A 15,635-nucleotide genomic window follows, 5' to 3' on the forward strand; every position below is an offset into this window, starting at 1 on the left:
TGAGACTGACTCACTGTCGATTTGTCAGCTGGCCAGAGCCAAGGGCTCTGAGGGGATCGCCATGGTGACGGGGCACGGCAGGGGACGGGCTTCGCGGACGGGGCTGCCGATTGGCCAGCCGTGTGTGACGGACGGGCCGTCCCTCCTCCCCCTCTGACAGGCTGAGGGCTGCAGGGGACACACACAGAGAGGACAGGGGATCGGGCCGTGAGCGTGTGGAGAGGCGGGGGCACATCTCGTACAGTGTCTTTGGGGGGGAACAGACTGAAAGGAAACACAGGGGAAGACATGCCGAAGATACAGACTGGCAGTGTCATGCGGCAGCTGCAGCTTTGTAACCCAAAGGGTGTCAGGCTGAGGAACCCTTGAGTATGTGAACAGTAAATACCCAGCTGCTTAATAACAACATAAGATATAGGTGATATAAATTGACCTGGATAAAGGCATCTTGTGGGCAAATAAATAATTTAATCTGAAGAAAAGTACACTAGAGAGGGGACTATTTTGCTAAACATTTCTCCTGAAGTCTCCTGAAGAACAACCCCAATACTTAAACATGACCCCTGTACAGTCACAAATAGAGGGAGAGCGAGAGACAGATGCAGAGAGAGGAGAGGCAGACAAAGAGAGATATTGAGTGACAGACAGAGAGAGAAATGCAGAGAGAGGAAAGGCAGAGAGAGGGACAGAGAGAGACACAGCAGCAGAGGGAGAGAGGCAGAGAGAAGGACAGAAAAAGACAGACAAAAAGAGAGAATGAGACACTGTTGTACTTCAGTCCAGCCACAGCAGCCAATAGAATGCCATTCAATCACAGAATACTTTTCTTTTTTTTGTGCAGCCTCCAAACTAATTTACACCATTATTCAATGGAAGCAGTACTCTTGGGTGTGCTTATAAAGTGTCATAACAGCATCATAACCCTGCCACAGCACACGCAGGACGGAGGCTCACCACCACGCTCGCTCTCTGGCTCAGACCCGCAGGACAGGCTGCTGGCCCAGGGCTGGGGGGAGCCGGACGGCGAGGCGCTGCCTGGGGGCAGGCTGCTGCGCCCCCCCGCCGACCCCCGTCCCGACCGCGGAACCTCGGGAGCGAAGGGGGCGCCGCCCACGCGCTCCTGCACGGGGGGTCTCCGAGGAGCAGGGCCGTGGGCAGAGCCTGAGGCCGGACGCCCAGAGATTGGCCGAGGGTCCTCTCCTCTTTCTCCCGGATGGGCTGAGAGGCTGAGGGAGACAAAGGAGAGTCAGATATCAGACGGATAAAAAAAAGCAACCGATAGCGAAGCTCCAGAACCAGGCCCCCCCCTCCTGACCAACAATCTACCTGACTGCGTGTCCTACCTCACTCTCGCCCCCTGCTGGGGGTGGCAGCCAGCGGCAGGCATCAGATGGCTGCTCTCCGACCCCACAAATCCGCTGTCCGTCTCAGGAGACACGAGTCCGTCCTGTGAGACAGACACACAGACGCACAGACAGACAGTGCTTACCACATAATCATATCAATACCTGTCAAACTGGGCCTTCCCCTCTCTGACCAAACAGAAAATCCAGCGCTCCAGTGTAGTGATGGGGACGCTGTGCTGTAGGAGCTGAGGCATTAATTCAGGGCCCACACTCACTGTGGCCATTAAAGCTCCCGCACAGTATAACTGTCAGCGTTAACTCCGCTGGCCAATAGGAATCAAACCAAATTCTATCACAGTAAAACCCTACTTTTATCAGAGTTGATTTATTTGTGAACATTTTGCTGTCTGCAGTTATTACTGCATGGCACAGGTGGTTCCCTGTTGTTCTACACAAGTCCGTAGCCTGCCGATTTATTCATTGTCCCGCCCACCGTCGGAACTAGGAACAAAACAAACAAAATCTAGTAACGCTAGAAGATTTTCTCTAACGAGTTTTCCCCCATCGGAAACTGACATTTCCAATGATTCTTATACCACAAGAACGCAGCAGTAATACGTAACACCTGTCCCCCGTGTTCTGCCTGCTATACCGCAGCTGACCTGAGAGGGCGCTGTGGTGCGTCTGGTGCGCAGCAGCTTGGAGGACCGGGGCTCAGAGCCTGCGCTTCCTCCCAGGCTGGCCAGGCTGCTGCTGTGCGACTTCCTGCTGCCGTGCCTCGCCACACCGCCCTGTTGCCCCGGCAACGGGAGGGGTTGTGGGAGGGGCTCCTGAAGTGAAAAGACCCCCTTCAGGTGGTCGACTGCGTGTTCGGGGGGCGGGGCCAACACCGTGTCCTTACGGCTTCTTTCAGGCTGTCTGAGAAACGGGAAAAGGTAAAAAAGGTGTTTTTTAAATGTGGGCTCTCTCACCTCGCCCTCTCTTTCCCCCTCTCACCTTCTCTCGCTCTGTCTCCTTTCCCATCCTTCTCAAGCTCAGTTTTTATCTGAGCAGGAGCAAACTGTTCCCTCTGCCTTATCGGGTTTAAAATGATAAACTGCCATACAGATCAGATCTTATCGGGGCTAGAATTACTGGCACGTATCTCAAGCTTGTTTTATCAGGACTAAAACGACATCTGCGCGTCGTCCTGTGCAGACCAATGAGAGAGCATTTCAGACTCACATGGACAAGACAGTCCTTCTGTCCTCCTCACTATCAGTCCTCTGGAGTCCTACTGCTATCCCATCATGCCCCAGAGAGGCTGTCTGCAACAGAGCGGAATCAGCTTCTGTGGTTTCCTCTGCCAGCAGTCCAGGAAGCTCCCTGAAACTCTGGTAGCTGAAAAAGAAATATTGCGTGTGTGTGTGTGTGTGCATGAATATGTGTGAGTGTGTGTGTGCATGTGTGTGTAGAGAGAGAGAGAGAGATAGCGAGAGAAAGAATGAATGACCAGCATCCTGGAGGTCAAAGGTCACGCCTCTGAATGCTGAATTAAGCATTATATTTCTGCTTGGCCACATCAAAATGTAAATGGTAAATGGACTGCATTTATATAGCGCTTTTATCCAAAGCGCTTTACAATTGATGCCTCTCATTCGCCAGAGCAGTTAGGGGTTAGGTGTCTTGCTCAAGGACACTTCGACACGCCCAGGCTGGGGTTTGAACCGGCAATCCTCCGACTGCCAGACAATCGGTCTTACCTCCTGAGCCTTGTCGCCCCCAATGTGTTTTAGCATTAGCATTACATCACAGATTCTCTATTGGAATCAGATGGTCAACTGCTGCATTCATATTTTGTTTTTCACTTTCTTAGCAGTGGAGGTTCGACTTGGTAACAGCAATTTCCTTCGCTATATAAAAGTTTTATGAATATTCACAAAGAAGTGTGCTCATGGATGCATGCAAATCCACTGCTACCAGTGCTGTATTTGGTCATGCCTGTTCATGACTACGTGACAGAACAAGAATTAGCATAAGCACTTTTTATGTTTTTTATGTCTATGTGTGATATGTTGTTTTTATCTGCTGCTGTAACACCCAAATTTCCCCACCTGGGGATGAATAAAGTCTATCTTATCTTATCTTATCTTATCTTAACATTCAACGGTAACAATGTGGAGCTGACCGCCTGGTTTGTTCGTGCAGTCTGTGGCATGGTGCAGTGCACTCTGGGACAGGTGAGCGGGTGTGGAGACTCACTGGTGCATTAGGGTGCTAAAGTCTGTCTCCACACGATGGTGCTTGCGGAGCAGGGCGGGGGGGAGGCCGGACGGAAGCCCCTCCTCCATCTGCCCGAAGTCCTCTCCTTCACTCTCCCCGCTCACGGAGCTGACCTCCGCCCCCACGGTCCCCCCAAACCCTCCGCGCACCGGGGACACCGGGCTCTGCAGGGGGAAGGGGCAGCCCAACATGGGTAACAAGTGAAAACAGGCTGGGTCACTATGGCAATGGATCATCGTATAATGGTTGTTACTGCAACATAACATCATGGTCATTACTGCATTATGACATGCTTCTTACATCAACACGTCATTATCCTGAGTGCATTATCAAATAATGGTCATTATTGCATCATCACACAGTGGTCATTGTTGCATCATCAGAAAGGCCATTACTGCATCATTATACTGCACATTATAGCCATTGTTATATCAACAAGTGGACAAGAGGTTCAAACCCTGTGTATGCTTGAACTACCTCATGGTCATAGCGGGGGATTTGGCTTAATTATATGAGTACTGATTAATTATTTAACGGAATGTATTAAAAAACAGTCTTGAGCAGAATGCTACGTCGGCAACAACGTGTTGATTTATGCCTGTTTAACAAAAAAAAAAAAACAATCTATATAAGCAGCTCTGCCGCCACTTAGTGGCCTGACTGAGAACTGCAGCCTTTTAAAAATCCGTACATTTACTGGCTGTCGCGAATTATTCATTAAAGCTCACACAAATGGGCTGAACCGCGCCCATACCCCGTCCCGCCATGCTAACAGGGGACAAACAGAGATTTGGGCGTGGTGGCAGTACCTCAGGGTGCGGAGTGGGCCCCGAGCGTGGATCGGGGGCCGGGGGTGGGGAGGGAGGGGCCACCGGTCCGCGGTGGTCCTGGACGGCCTGCTCCACCCGCTCCCTCAGCTCCTCCAGGCGCATACCAAGCCGAAATATCTGTCCCTCCACCTCCCTGCCCCAGACACCCAGAGAGAAAGGGGGGGTTACAGCAGGGGTGCACAAAATGACCCATCATTTTTAGACAAAATCATCTATCATCTATTTGAAATAACAGCGGTGGGTTACAGCTGCATATGCAGATGTGCACACATCCATGGTGAAAACACTTTACTGAGGTCTGATGCAGAAGAGACCCAGAAATGGTGTACATACGTTTTAGAAAATGAAGCCAGAAAAAGCAGTTGGAATGAAAAACCAGCATACACACACTGGCCTAGCCAGCACTGACATTCTGTACGCCTGGTTTACAGCAAAATCTAAAGGCAATGCTAATCATGCTTTAGCTCAGCATTACAAGACTCGGTAGCGGAGAGGAGAGGAGAGGCAGGGGGTTGATAAAGGAGACAGACAGAAGGTTTATCTCTAAATTGTGTGTGAGGGAGATGGGTGACAGAGAGGACACTCAGTGCAGCTGAAATGCTTATGGTAATTAATTGAGTTGTTCGTCAAATTGCAGAACAAAATTCAGCTGGCATGTCAATGGCTGACTGGTTGCTAGGAGTTGGGCAGTTGGGCAGCCAGCGAAGCGAAATGGTGTTATCAATCAATGCAAATCCCATTATCAAGCTGCCACTATGATAAAAAGAATAAGGTAAGGGGTGTTAGATCCCAGCAATGAACAGAAAAGTTAAATCATGGCTTTAATTATGTCTTGCAGTTAGACAGCACTTCGGAGTCAAATACTGGAAACGCTGCTTTAGATTCCAGTAAAATCTGAAAGTACTTCACAGATCTCTAAGAATTTTTAAACAGAACTAGTACCAAAAAATATGAACAATCATACAAAACAACAAGACAAATTTGTTTTGAACATTGATAAAAATAGATAATTGTTGGTAATACACTTGGTTGGTAATGGAATTTTCACTGATTTCTAAAATATTTCAAAAAGTAACTGAGTCTGAGTGAAAGTCCGCTCTCAGCAGCCATTGTTTCCCAAGCCCTAGTAGGCCTAACTATGCTACAGCTAACACTACACTACAACTCCTCAAACCCATTTGCTACTTCAAGCATTACACTCTTAGTCTCCCCCTTGCACACACTTTGGCCCTAATGTCATGTTGTAGGTTTATGTATTTATGTTGAAGGTTTATGCATTTAATACTTCTAATAAGTAAAGTACTGCAACGGCAACTACTGCTGGTAGCCCTTGATGACATAGCATCAGTTCTTCGGAGCCCAAAAACATTTTGTCTGCACTTATGTACATTGTTCTGGATAAGAGGGCCTACCTAAAAGCCTAAATACAAACGCATGCATATTTTAATATGAATAACTACATAACTGCGTGACCCAGGTGCTGGACAGGTGAGTACCCAGCGTGAGTACTGGGCAGTGGGGTGTGGCGCTGGGCAGGTGAGTACCCAGCGTGAGTACTGGGCACTGGGGTGTGGCGCTGGGCAGGTGAGTACCCAGCGTGTGTACTGGGCAGTGGGGTGTGGCACTGGGCAGGTGAGTACCCAGCGTGAGTACTGGGCACTGGGGTGTGGCACTGGACAGGTGAGTACCCAGCGTGAGTATGGGCACTGGGGTGTGGCGCTGGACAGGTGAGTACCCAGCGTGAGTACTGGGCAGTGGGGTGTGGCACTGGACAGGTGAGTACCCAGCGTGAGTACTGGGCACTGGGGTGTGGCACTGGACAGGTGAGTACCCAGCGTGAGTACTGGGCAGTGGGGTGTGGCACTGGGCAGGTGAGTACCCAGCGTGTGTACTGGGCAGTGGGGTGTGGCCCTGGGCAGGTGAGTACCCAGCGTGTGTACTGGGCAGTGGGGTGTGGCACTGGGCAGGTGAGTACCCAGCGTGAGTACTGGGCGCTGGGGTGTGGCACTGGACAGGTGAGTACCCAGCGTGAGTACTGGGCACTGGGGCGTGGCACTGGACAGGTGAGTACCCAGCGTCAGTACTGGACACTGGGGTGTGGCGCTGGTGGAATTGGGCAGACAGAGCCTCACCGGTCAGGATCGAAGGGGGGCGGCTCCCTGCCCCCCTGCTGCAGGGCCCTGTGCTCGTCCCGCGCCCTCAGGTAACCCCGCTCCAGCGAGTCCAGACCCTGCACCAGCCCGGCCAGGCCCTGCCGTGGACAGAACCAGCCCAGGTGAGCGGGCTCCACTCTTCACACAGACAGGTAACGGGACAGGGGAACTCTTACGTACCGACACCATTTTATCCCCCATCTCATCTGTGATATTGTGAGCTAAAACAATCAATTTCCCCATCACGTACCCAAAACATAAACGTGTGTCCTATACAAAGTGAAGGGTGTCTTAAGCATACCAATGAGCTCAGAACAACTTTGATGGGGAGGGCGTGTTCCTCTTAATTATACACCCTGCACCCCTGGGGCTAAAGTGCACGAGCGAGAGGCACCTTCATCTGCTCGAACGGCTTCAGCTTTCGGCTCTTCTGTAGATCTTCAAACGAGTCCAGCTGGAGAGGAAAGAGAGACATACACAGCATGAGAAACAGAGAGACCGAGAGAGAGAGAGAGAGGAACAGAAAGAAAGAAAGAAAGAAAAAGATTATTCCGCAGTTCATCCTCTCTAAAGCCAGTAGAATGTGACTCCTAACAGACGCTAGCCCTGACTGTCCCCTCAGAGCACAGCTGCTAACTGCACTCACTCAGCGACACATTCTGTAAGAAAATCATTCAGATCTTCAGAACTGAGCGTATCACCCTAATGGCTCCTGAATGATCACAGCACGGCCGTCAGGACAAGCCAGTTCCTCCAAGATATCATATTTTTCATTTTCATTGAAAAAGCCCTCGATTCAATCTAGCTTATGAGACATGAAACAGGGATTTGATCTTTCGGGAAAATTATTTTCAGTCCCTTGATGTCTCACACGGGCACAGAGTATTCGGGCACAGTGAAAGCACCCCACATCCAGGTCTCCGCCACTCTTTAGCACCTGATAGTAGGAGAGACTGTTCAGCAATGAGGCCGAATACTGGTGGCCCCTAAGACCATTCAGGGCCTGAAAGTCAGTATTCCCTGATCAATCTGAAAAAGATCGGGAGCAATCCCATCCCCTGAAGCTGCCTGAGGATCCAGAAGCAGCCCATTTCCTTAATTGGGTAGGAACTACTCAACTGTGCTACTGCAGGCCATTAGGCCAACGTAACTAATTAATAGTGCATTATGGTGCAAACATTTTTTAAATGAGTTCCTTAAAATACACTTGAATCAGTTTAACTTGTGCTGTGTGTGCTTGAACAATGTGTTCCATCTTGAGGCACCTGTGACGGTGCTTTTATTATCCCTATATGGGATCTTAATGGCTTATTGTATCTTAACGGCTTTATTCCATCTTAACGGTACCACTGATTCTTATTGGTTTTATTTCACACTAGGACTCGTGTCTTGTATGTGAGCACACCAAGAAACACTTTGTTGACATGGCAACAAAGTACTGAATGGATAAGGACTGATGAAAATATGCAGGTGTTTTTTATGTTAAAAAAAAAAGAGGCACACCTGTGCCTGGAACCTCTCAGCCAGGGCGGCCAGGTCCCCAGTCAGCCGCCCTCCAGCTCCGGGCCCCTGGGTTTGGGCGGAGGAGGACTCCCCGCGGGACGTCCCAGACTGCTCCGCTGCGGGGAACGAAGGAGCACACAGAGTAAATGGGCAGCTGCGGGACTATGGCTGGGCGTGCGTGTGCGTGATGGAAGCCAAGGAATAACAACCATAATAATCAATGAGAAATGCACTCCACTGCAAGTCGCTCAGGATAAAAGCATCTGATGAACTCCAAAACTGTAATAATAATAATAATAATAATAATAATAATAATCATCATCATCATCATCATCATCATCATCATCATCATCATCATCATCATCATCATAATAATCATAATCATAACTTTGTTTGACAGTGCTATAAAGCATGTTTTATGCTTTATAAAATACTTTTTAAAAAAATAGATAGTAGGTATCAGTATGTATCGGAGCATCAAATAAAATTAAAGGAAAAACAAAGAACAGATGTAGAGGCCATGGTTAGGTTAAAGAAAACAATACAAGAGTACGGTAAAACACACACAACACAGAAAACATACAGGATGAAAGTCGATTAAAGGAAAGTACAACATAATATTTTTCAGGTTCAAATAATGTATGGGGCCAATCCTATTGTACCTCTGAGAAAGGCAATTGGCCTGCACCTCCTGCTGTACAAATCAAGAGCGTGTAAAATAAAAATAAAAACGAAGATAATTCAAAATGCAAGCTGTGCAACTCGCTCAGAAAAAGGGCAAAGCTAATGAAGTTTCACAGCTGATAGCTGTGACCTTAAAGTGACAAATGGGGACACCGCCGTTTTACCCCTGAACAAGAGAACCATCCCAAACCGCTTCATTAAACATCCGTCCCAATAAATGGATAATGTGTTTTTAAAAAGTACATCGTGTAAGTCACCCTGGACAAGGGCAAAAGCCCAGCAGAATAGGTAATGTAGAATAGAACAGAAGATACGGTAAACGTGAATCTTAAAATATTCAATATTAGCCGCTTCAGCTTGCGTTTTATGGCTCGAACCAGCAGAGGGCGTACCTGGGTCTGGTCCGGCAGCATCCGCGCCGAACTGGGCCCTCTGGGCCTGGGGAAAGGTCAGGGTCATGACCTTTGAACTCTTCTGGATGGCGCCCGATTGGACAGAATGGCTGGGCTTCGGAGGGTCAGAGTACAGGCCCACCTGTACGCAGATCGAACAGGGAGGCAGAGAGTGAAGACAGCCTTGTCAGTGGAGATCCACAGCGCTAACAAGCGCCGCTAACCTTCTCTCTGAACAAGAGGAAGCAGCTGAATCATCACAAAGTCTATACGTAAATCCTAATGAATATAGCACCATCCGTAAAAATTTGGAAGGCAAATTTACTTCCCAGTTAATCGTGCCAATTATTAATAGTGACACTCCCTTGCCTGTACACTGTATTCATTAATGGTGAGAGTTATATGATGCTTCTTAAAGAGAAGGACGGTGTAATTTCAGTGATACCAGATGATGAGCACGTTGTGCACCAGAGAATGACTGATGGTCTTGTATGAGATTTATGGAAGCTACATGAAACGGTGACAATATCACACCTGCAGATTTTGCAAACATTATCGTGCAAATGGAAACACAAAATGCACTTTTCCACACGTCTCACTAAAGAACAGAGCAGGGTTTTTAACTTCAACCTCCTATCTCAGCTGCCCGGCAACAAGCCCCGCCCAGCCCAAACCCAAACACACACACGCACACAAAACACACTTTCCCCCACCCCTTTCCACAGGGGTGATTTACTACACACAGCCTAACAACAGGCACCCAAGGACAAACACATACACACACTCACATGCACACACACACACACACACACTCACACACACACACACACACACACACACACACACACACACACACACACACACACACGCACACACACACGCACACACACACTCACATTCACACACACACGCACGCACGCACGCACGCACACACACACACACACACAGTGACAGTGATGAAGTGGCAGTAAATGCTGTGGATGAGAGGAGTGGTTGCCAGCTGGCAGGTTTGAACATGACTGTGTGGGTCCTGAGATAAGGAACTGCATATAAAGGTCTGAGGGTTATGTGCACCAATCAATGAATCTTTCTCTCTTTTTCTCTCTCTCTCTCTTTATCACACACACACAACCCACAGACACGCACACATGCACACGCACACACACACGCGTGGACACACAAACACATCTCCAGACACAGAAATACACAGTCATGCTGGCGAATATAACACCTCAATACTGAAGGAGACTGTCTCTCTTGCAAAGGCACGTCCGACACAAAAATCACTGCAGTACCCCAAAATCACGGCTATCTCCCAACACAGCCAATCAGAGCCAATCGCACTCCGCGCTACTGAATAAGACAGAAAACGCCCTCGCAGCGCAGCTGTTTCCCCATCACCACATTTTACTCAAACACCGCTGCTATCATATCTTCAGGAGAGCACAGGAAGTCCCTTTAAAACTACTTCCTTCTCTGGGTCAGGAGGTGCCTGACCACAGGAGGAGGGTCAGCCAAAGCCGGTGATTATGGGTAATTCACCATCTCGTCTTGCACTCAGACAGATGACAGGAGTTAAGGGGAAATTACCCAGCAGACGCCTCCCCTATATACCAAATCAGGGCTTAAAGCCAGACACCTTGAACACAGAGTTCCTCTCAGCTCAAATGTAAGTTCCCTTCAGCAGTACTTTACCAGCTTAAGGAGCAGCACTGCCTGACACAGACTGATAGAGATTTTTCACAGACATAATGAGGTTCTGAACCCAATCTCAGCCGCTGTGTTTTGACAGATAAGATAATGCACTCCTAACACAGGACATTTTCAGTGTAAATTCCACTCAGTGGGTCCACATTGGATAAAAATGCGCTCTGATGGTGTAAAACTTCTTGTCAAACTTAATTTCAAACCAAGAAATTCTGCTGTGTTCATTTTTTTAAGGTTCAGCGTAGCGACACAGGACGTCTGTCTCTGAAATGAGAGATGATTTTTTTTTTCATCACACAGATACATACCGGAGTAATTGCGTGATGGATAGACGTGCTGCCTGGCTATCGTTGCTGAATGTTTGAGCAGCCTGTTCCACCAGCAGGGGGCAGTACAGAGCCACTGAGCGTCGCGCTGAGCTAACGCAGTCGTGTGCACGCTGTGACCGCGCGGCGAGCGGCTCCGTTTGAAGCTGCTCCTCCACACACGCCCCCGCGCGCGGACGGATTATCATAACCAGACAATGGCGGTTACTCTCCTGCGGGCGAGCCGGGGGAGGAGAGAGCGGCGGTGTTCGCGGTAAGCGCTCTCCTCCTCGCAGCGGCTCCCCGGCTGCGGGGGGGGGGGGGGGGGGAGGTGTACCACTGCCGCCCTCCCTGCCGTGGCGAAGCCTCGCGCTCCTACTCCATATGCCCTTGTGTTTACTGCACTTGTCCTTGATTATGGTTATACACTTTGTTGTAAGTCGCTCTAGATAAGAGCGTCTGCCAAATGCGTGTAATGTAATGTATTGTAATGCACCCTGCCACCGCAGACACAGCCCTAACAATAACCTGGTGCCCAGGAGGTCCTCCAGGCCTCGAGACCAGGAGTCACACGTGACCTATGCCCTCTCACGCCTCACGTGCGCACATACACACACAGTCTCGTACTGCTATCCTTATGAGGACTTCCCATTGACTACATTCATTCCATAACCTCTAACCCTAACCCTAACCCCAACCACTACATGCCTAACCTTAACCCTAACCTTAACCTAATTGTAACCCTAACCCTAAGTCCTAACCCTAAAACAGCCTCTTGACCTTGTGGGGACCACCAAAAGGTCCCCACAAAGATAAATTTCCCTCGTCTTTCTATCCTTGTGAGGACATTTGGTTCCCACAAAGATAGTATTACAAGTTCACACACACACACACACACACATACATTACATATATACATGCACGCAGAAACAGAACTACAGATACAGGTACAGTATGCACATGCATTGACACACAAGCACACACACACACACCGCACCTTGGCTTCCAGGCGTAGACGGTCAATAGTGTTCTCAGCCTCCGCGTATTTGGTCAGCAGCGTGTTGTAGTCCTCCTGTGAGAATGCAGTGATGAGGGTCAGTGTGCCAGCATGCGCCATACCTGTCAATCTCAGAGCCTGTCAGTATGTTTCAAGATTCAAGATTCAAATCTTTATTGTCCATGAATGCAAGCAATAATGGAAATTTGTCTATCACTGGTGCATAGCTCACGTAGAGATACAATACAGTACATATAAGAACATCATGTGCACACAAAAAGACAACACAGTACATGTGGAGACAACACAGCACATGTAGTTTCTGTCAGTGTAAGTGTGTCCTCCTAAGATATACCACCTTGTGGAGCTGTGGTCAGGCAGTGTTACCTGCAGCTGGTGCACCAGCGAGCTGGCCTGTTCTGGGGAGCGAAACTCCTGGGGCACGGCGATGTCGATGGGCCTCTGGGGCCTGGCAGAGAGCGCGGGGACCAGGGGGGCCGGGGGGGGCGAGGGGGGGGAGCGAGGAGCCAGGGAGTCCCCGCTACTCATCAGAACCTCCCGCACAATGTCGGCGGGAGATTTAAACACCAGCAGGGGCGCGGTCACGCGGGACGCCCCCCCAAGCGTGGGACCCTTGCTTTTGGGGGGCCTGTACCCCTCTCCCCTTGGGACGCGAACCCGAGGCCCCACCTTGGAGAAATCGGGTAGGGGGTAATTCAGCTGCCCTTTCCTGTCAACACAGACATGCAACAGCCAATCACAATCCTTTATATTCGTCAACAACCATTCGCATCTCTCAGTACCGCAGGGAAAGAACTGAGACAGAAATGGGAGTTTTTTGTATTGTGACTGTAATGCTCCTGCTGTGACAGTAATGTTCCTGCTGTGACTATAATCTTTAAGTTATTGAGAGTGTAAACCCTTGGTACTGTCCCTTCCAACAAATCTCAGAGACGCTTCTTGGTCAATTAAATGTTAAACACATCAGCTCAAAGATAAAGGGCAGTGTATAAGAATGGCGTTGATTTGCAGTGTGTTAATATGGAGTGTTAACATACAGTGTTATAAATCAAACAATAGCAGAAGTGCTCATTGGCTGTCTGAGGGCCTGTGGCTCTCTGCGAACGAGTATGATTGGGTCTCCTCTGACCCCGCTCTGCGCATGTGCTGCTTGCGGCAGCAGTGTGAAAAGCTGCAGCCGACACCACAGAGTTTCTAAGGAGGACTGCGAACCGTCTTCACTCTTCTGAGCTGGCAGCAGGGACCGTACGAGTACATAGTTCACGAATTGGACATTCCAAATTCAGGTGGGATTGGAGATGCCAAACACAAAAAAAAACAAGACCAGGTCAAAACCTAGTATATGGCTGGACCTCTCCGGCCGATCAATGGTGTGACTTCATAACTCGACCGACCAATGGTGTAACTTCATCACTCACTCCGTCACTCACTCAGTCACAGACATTCGCGTTTGTAGGGCTGGCCCCGCCGTTGCGGTCCAGCCAAAAAAGAAGAATAGAGAGATATCCTTCCATTACCAATGTGGCGTGCTCTGCATGTTCCAGTGAAAGACCCAGGCTTGGATTGTTAATCTAAAGCCTCCAGACGGTAGGATGACCCTGTGTGTACTCACTGGCAGTCAGGCTGCCAAGTCCGTCCTTTTTCAGATCACCGTCCATCTCTCAAACACTTTGTTCCAAACGTGAAAGCAAAATGTCACAGGCCTGACAACTCACAATTATTAATGAATCAGAGAGCGAGAGGGAGAAAGCGAGAGACAGAGAGTGAGAGAGAGAGAGAGAGAGAGAGAGATAGAGAACACCTATCTTTCACAAGGCTGTATCCACACCTCATTCTTTTCTATACTAGCTTTAAAACAGAGAGAGAGAGAGAGAGAGAGAGAGAACGAAACATTTTCACTAGAAACTTAAGCAGAGATGATCACTTTTCACTGGAGAAGGACAGTTGGGGACCCACTCTCTCTCACCAGTGAACGTATAAAATGTGGAGTAACATCAGCAGATAAGAGTGCCCCACCACGTCAACTGCCACAGTCAGACTCACCTGTCGTGGTCAGAGTCCCTGCATCCCGTGGAGGATTTGGGGGGGCTCGCTCTGGGGGCTTTGGGGCTCCTGCGCACCCCTGGTTCTGGGCTGTAACGAGGGGAGGGCTCGGGGAGCTGGGCCCGGGCTTTGTGGCCGGAGAGATGCATGCTGGGACTCTTTTTTCTGCAGGGTGCCGGAGACGGAGGCTTGCGGGGGAGAGGGAGAGGCCGCGGGTCGCACTCCTGCTTCTCCTCTACACCTCCTTCTCCACCTCCCTCCTCCTCCTCCTCCTCCACCCTGCCCACTGGGGCCGGAGGGAGGAAGAGCGGCTCCTCTGCCTTGGGCTCGGAGGGCGGGCGGGCGGTGGGCGGGGCTCGGCCGAGCCGGCTGCGTCGGGACTCCGGGTGGCCCTCGGCGAAGCCGGATTCGGGCGGAGTCTCGCCCTCGATCCCCGCCTCAGAGTCCGGCTGCCCCCTGGAGGGGTGCAGGGCCCCGGCGCGGGACAGCGGGGACGCCGCGGCCCCTCTGGGTCGGTACGGATTTGGGGACAGGTCCTGGTTAGGGAAGCCCTCCTTTGACAGTCCCCTCCCATCGTCCTCTCCCTCACGAGGGGAACTGACCCCTGAGAACGGACCTGCCGAAATCTCCCCCGCGAGGTCGCTACCATGGAAACTGCCCCTGGATACGGCGTCCCGGCCTCGCCGTGTGTCTCTCGTTCCCGTGGCGATGAGGAAGAGCGGCTCACAGCGCCCCCTGGTGTCCGTGTCCTCTCCCTCTCGCTCTTCATCCGTCATGTCTTTCGTTCCCGTGGCGATGAGGAAGAGTGGCTCACAGCGCCCCCTGGTGGCCGTGTCCTCTCCCTCTCGCTCTTCATCCGTCATGTCCAGCTGCCTGTCTCTTTCCGGAAGCTTCTCAGCCTGCCGATTGCGGATCGCCCAGCTCGCTGCACCTTCCTCGCCGTCACCGTCCTCCTCTTCGTTCCCTTCCGTTGCCCAGTCTTCCAACTCCACACGCCCTTCGTCCTCCTCATCTGGGGAGAGAGAGAGAGAAAGAGATAGCGATAGATACGAAGAATGGAGATGGAGATAGAGACAGAGACAGATAAATGTTTGATGGATTTGTCTATTTTTATTCGTAACCTTTTGCAACAGAGTGATGTTATGCCAGTAAACATTTCAAAACGGAACAGAGATAAATTCAGACAGAGATACAGATAGAGGGGAATGAGGCACAGTTTTATTTCGACTATTCATCCCTCAACAACCAGCAGATGCTTCCCTGCCCTGCACTCACTCACTGTGAAGTAATACAAAGACAAAACTCATTTTTACAAGTATTTAATGGAAGCTGAACTCTCAACTATGATTAAAAACTGGAATAAAAAAAAAATTAGCTGCAGATAATGCCTCT

General features: G+C 50.0%; 1 protein-coding gene across 1 annotated transcript in view; it reads right to left on the reverse strand.

Moving 5' to 3' along the window:
* akna (AT-hook transcription factor) overlaps positions 1-15,635 on the reverse strand; it is a 28,652-nt gene that overhangs the window by 5,808 nt on the left and 7,209 nt on the right. Inside the window, exons 3-16 of the mRNA XM_035391560.1 lie at positions 14,244-15,255; positions 12,567-12,909; positions 12,180-12,254; positions 9,171-9,312; positions 8,095-8,210; positions 6,986-7,045; positions 6,571-6,689; positions 4,418-4,571; positions 3,588-3,772; positions 2,571-2,726; positions 2,009-2,264; positions 1,344-1,447; positions 955-1,226; positions 15-168 (exon numbers count right to left, since the gene is read on the reverse strand). Coding sequence (XP_035247451.1) covers positions 15-168; positions 955-1,226; positions 1,344-1,447; positions 2,009-2,264; positions 2,571-2,726; positions 3,588-3,772; positions 4,418-4,571; positions 6,571-6,689; positions 6,986-7,045; positions 8,095-8,210; positions 9,171-9,312; positions 12,180-12,254; positions 12,567-12,909; positions 14,244-15,255 — 3,148 coding nt within the window. The remainder of the gene's footprint in view (positions 1-14; positions 169-954; positions 1,227-1,343; positions 1,448-2,008; positions 2,265-2,570; positions 2,727-3,587; positions 3,773-4,417; positions 4,572-6,570; positions 6,690-6,985; positions 7,046-8,094; positions 8,211-9,170; positions 9,313-12,179; positions 12,255-12,566; positions 12,910-14,243; positions 15,256-15,635) is intronic.

This window comes from Anguilla anguilla, chromosome 14 (assembly GCF_013347855.1).
Source record: "Anguilla anguilla isolate fAngAng1 chromosome 14, fAngAng1.pri, whole genome shotgun sequence".
In the NCBI taxonomy this organism is placed as follows: domain Eukaryota; kingdom Metazoa; phylum Chordata; class Actinopteri; order Anguilliformes; family Anguillidae; genus Anguilla; species Anguilla anguilla.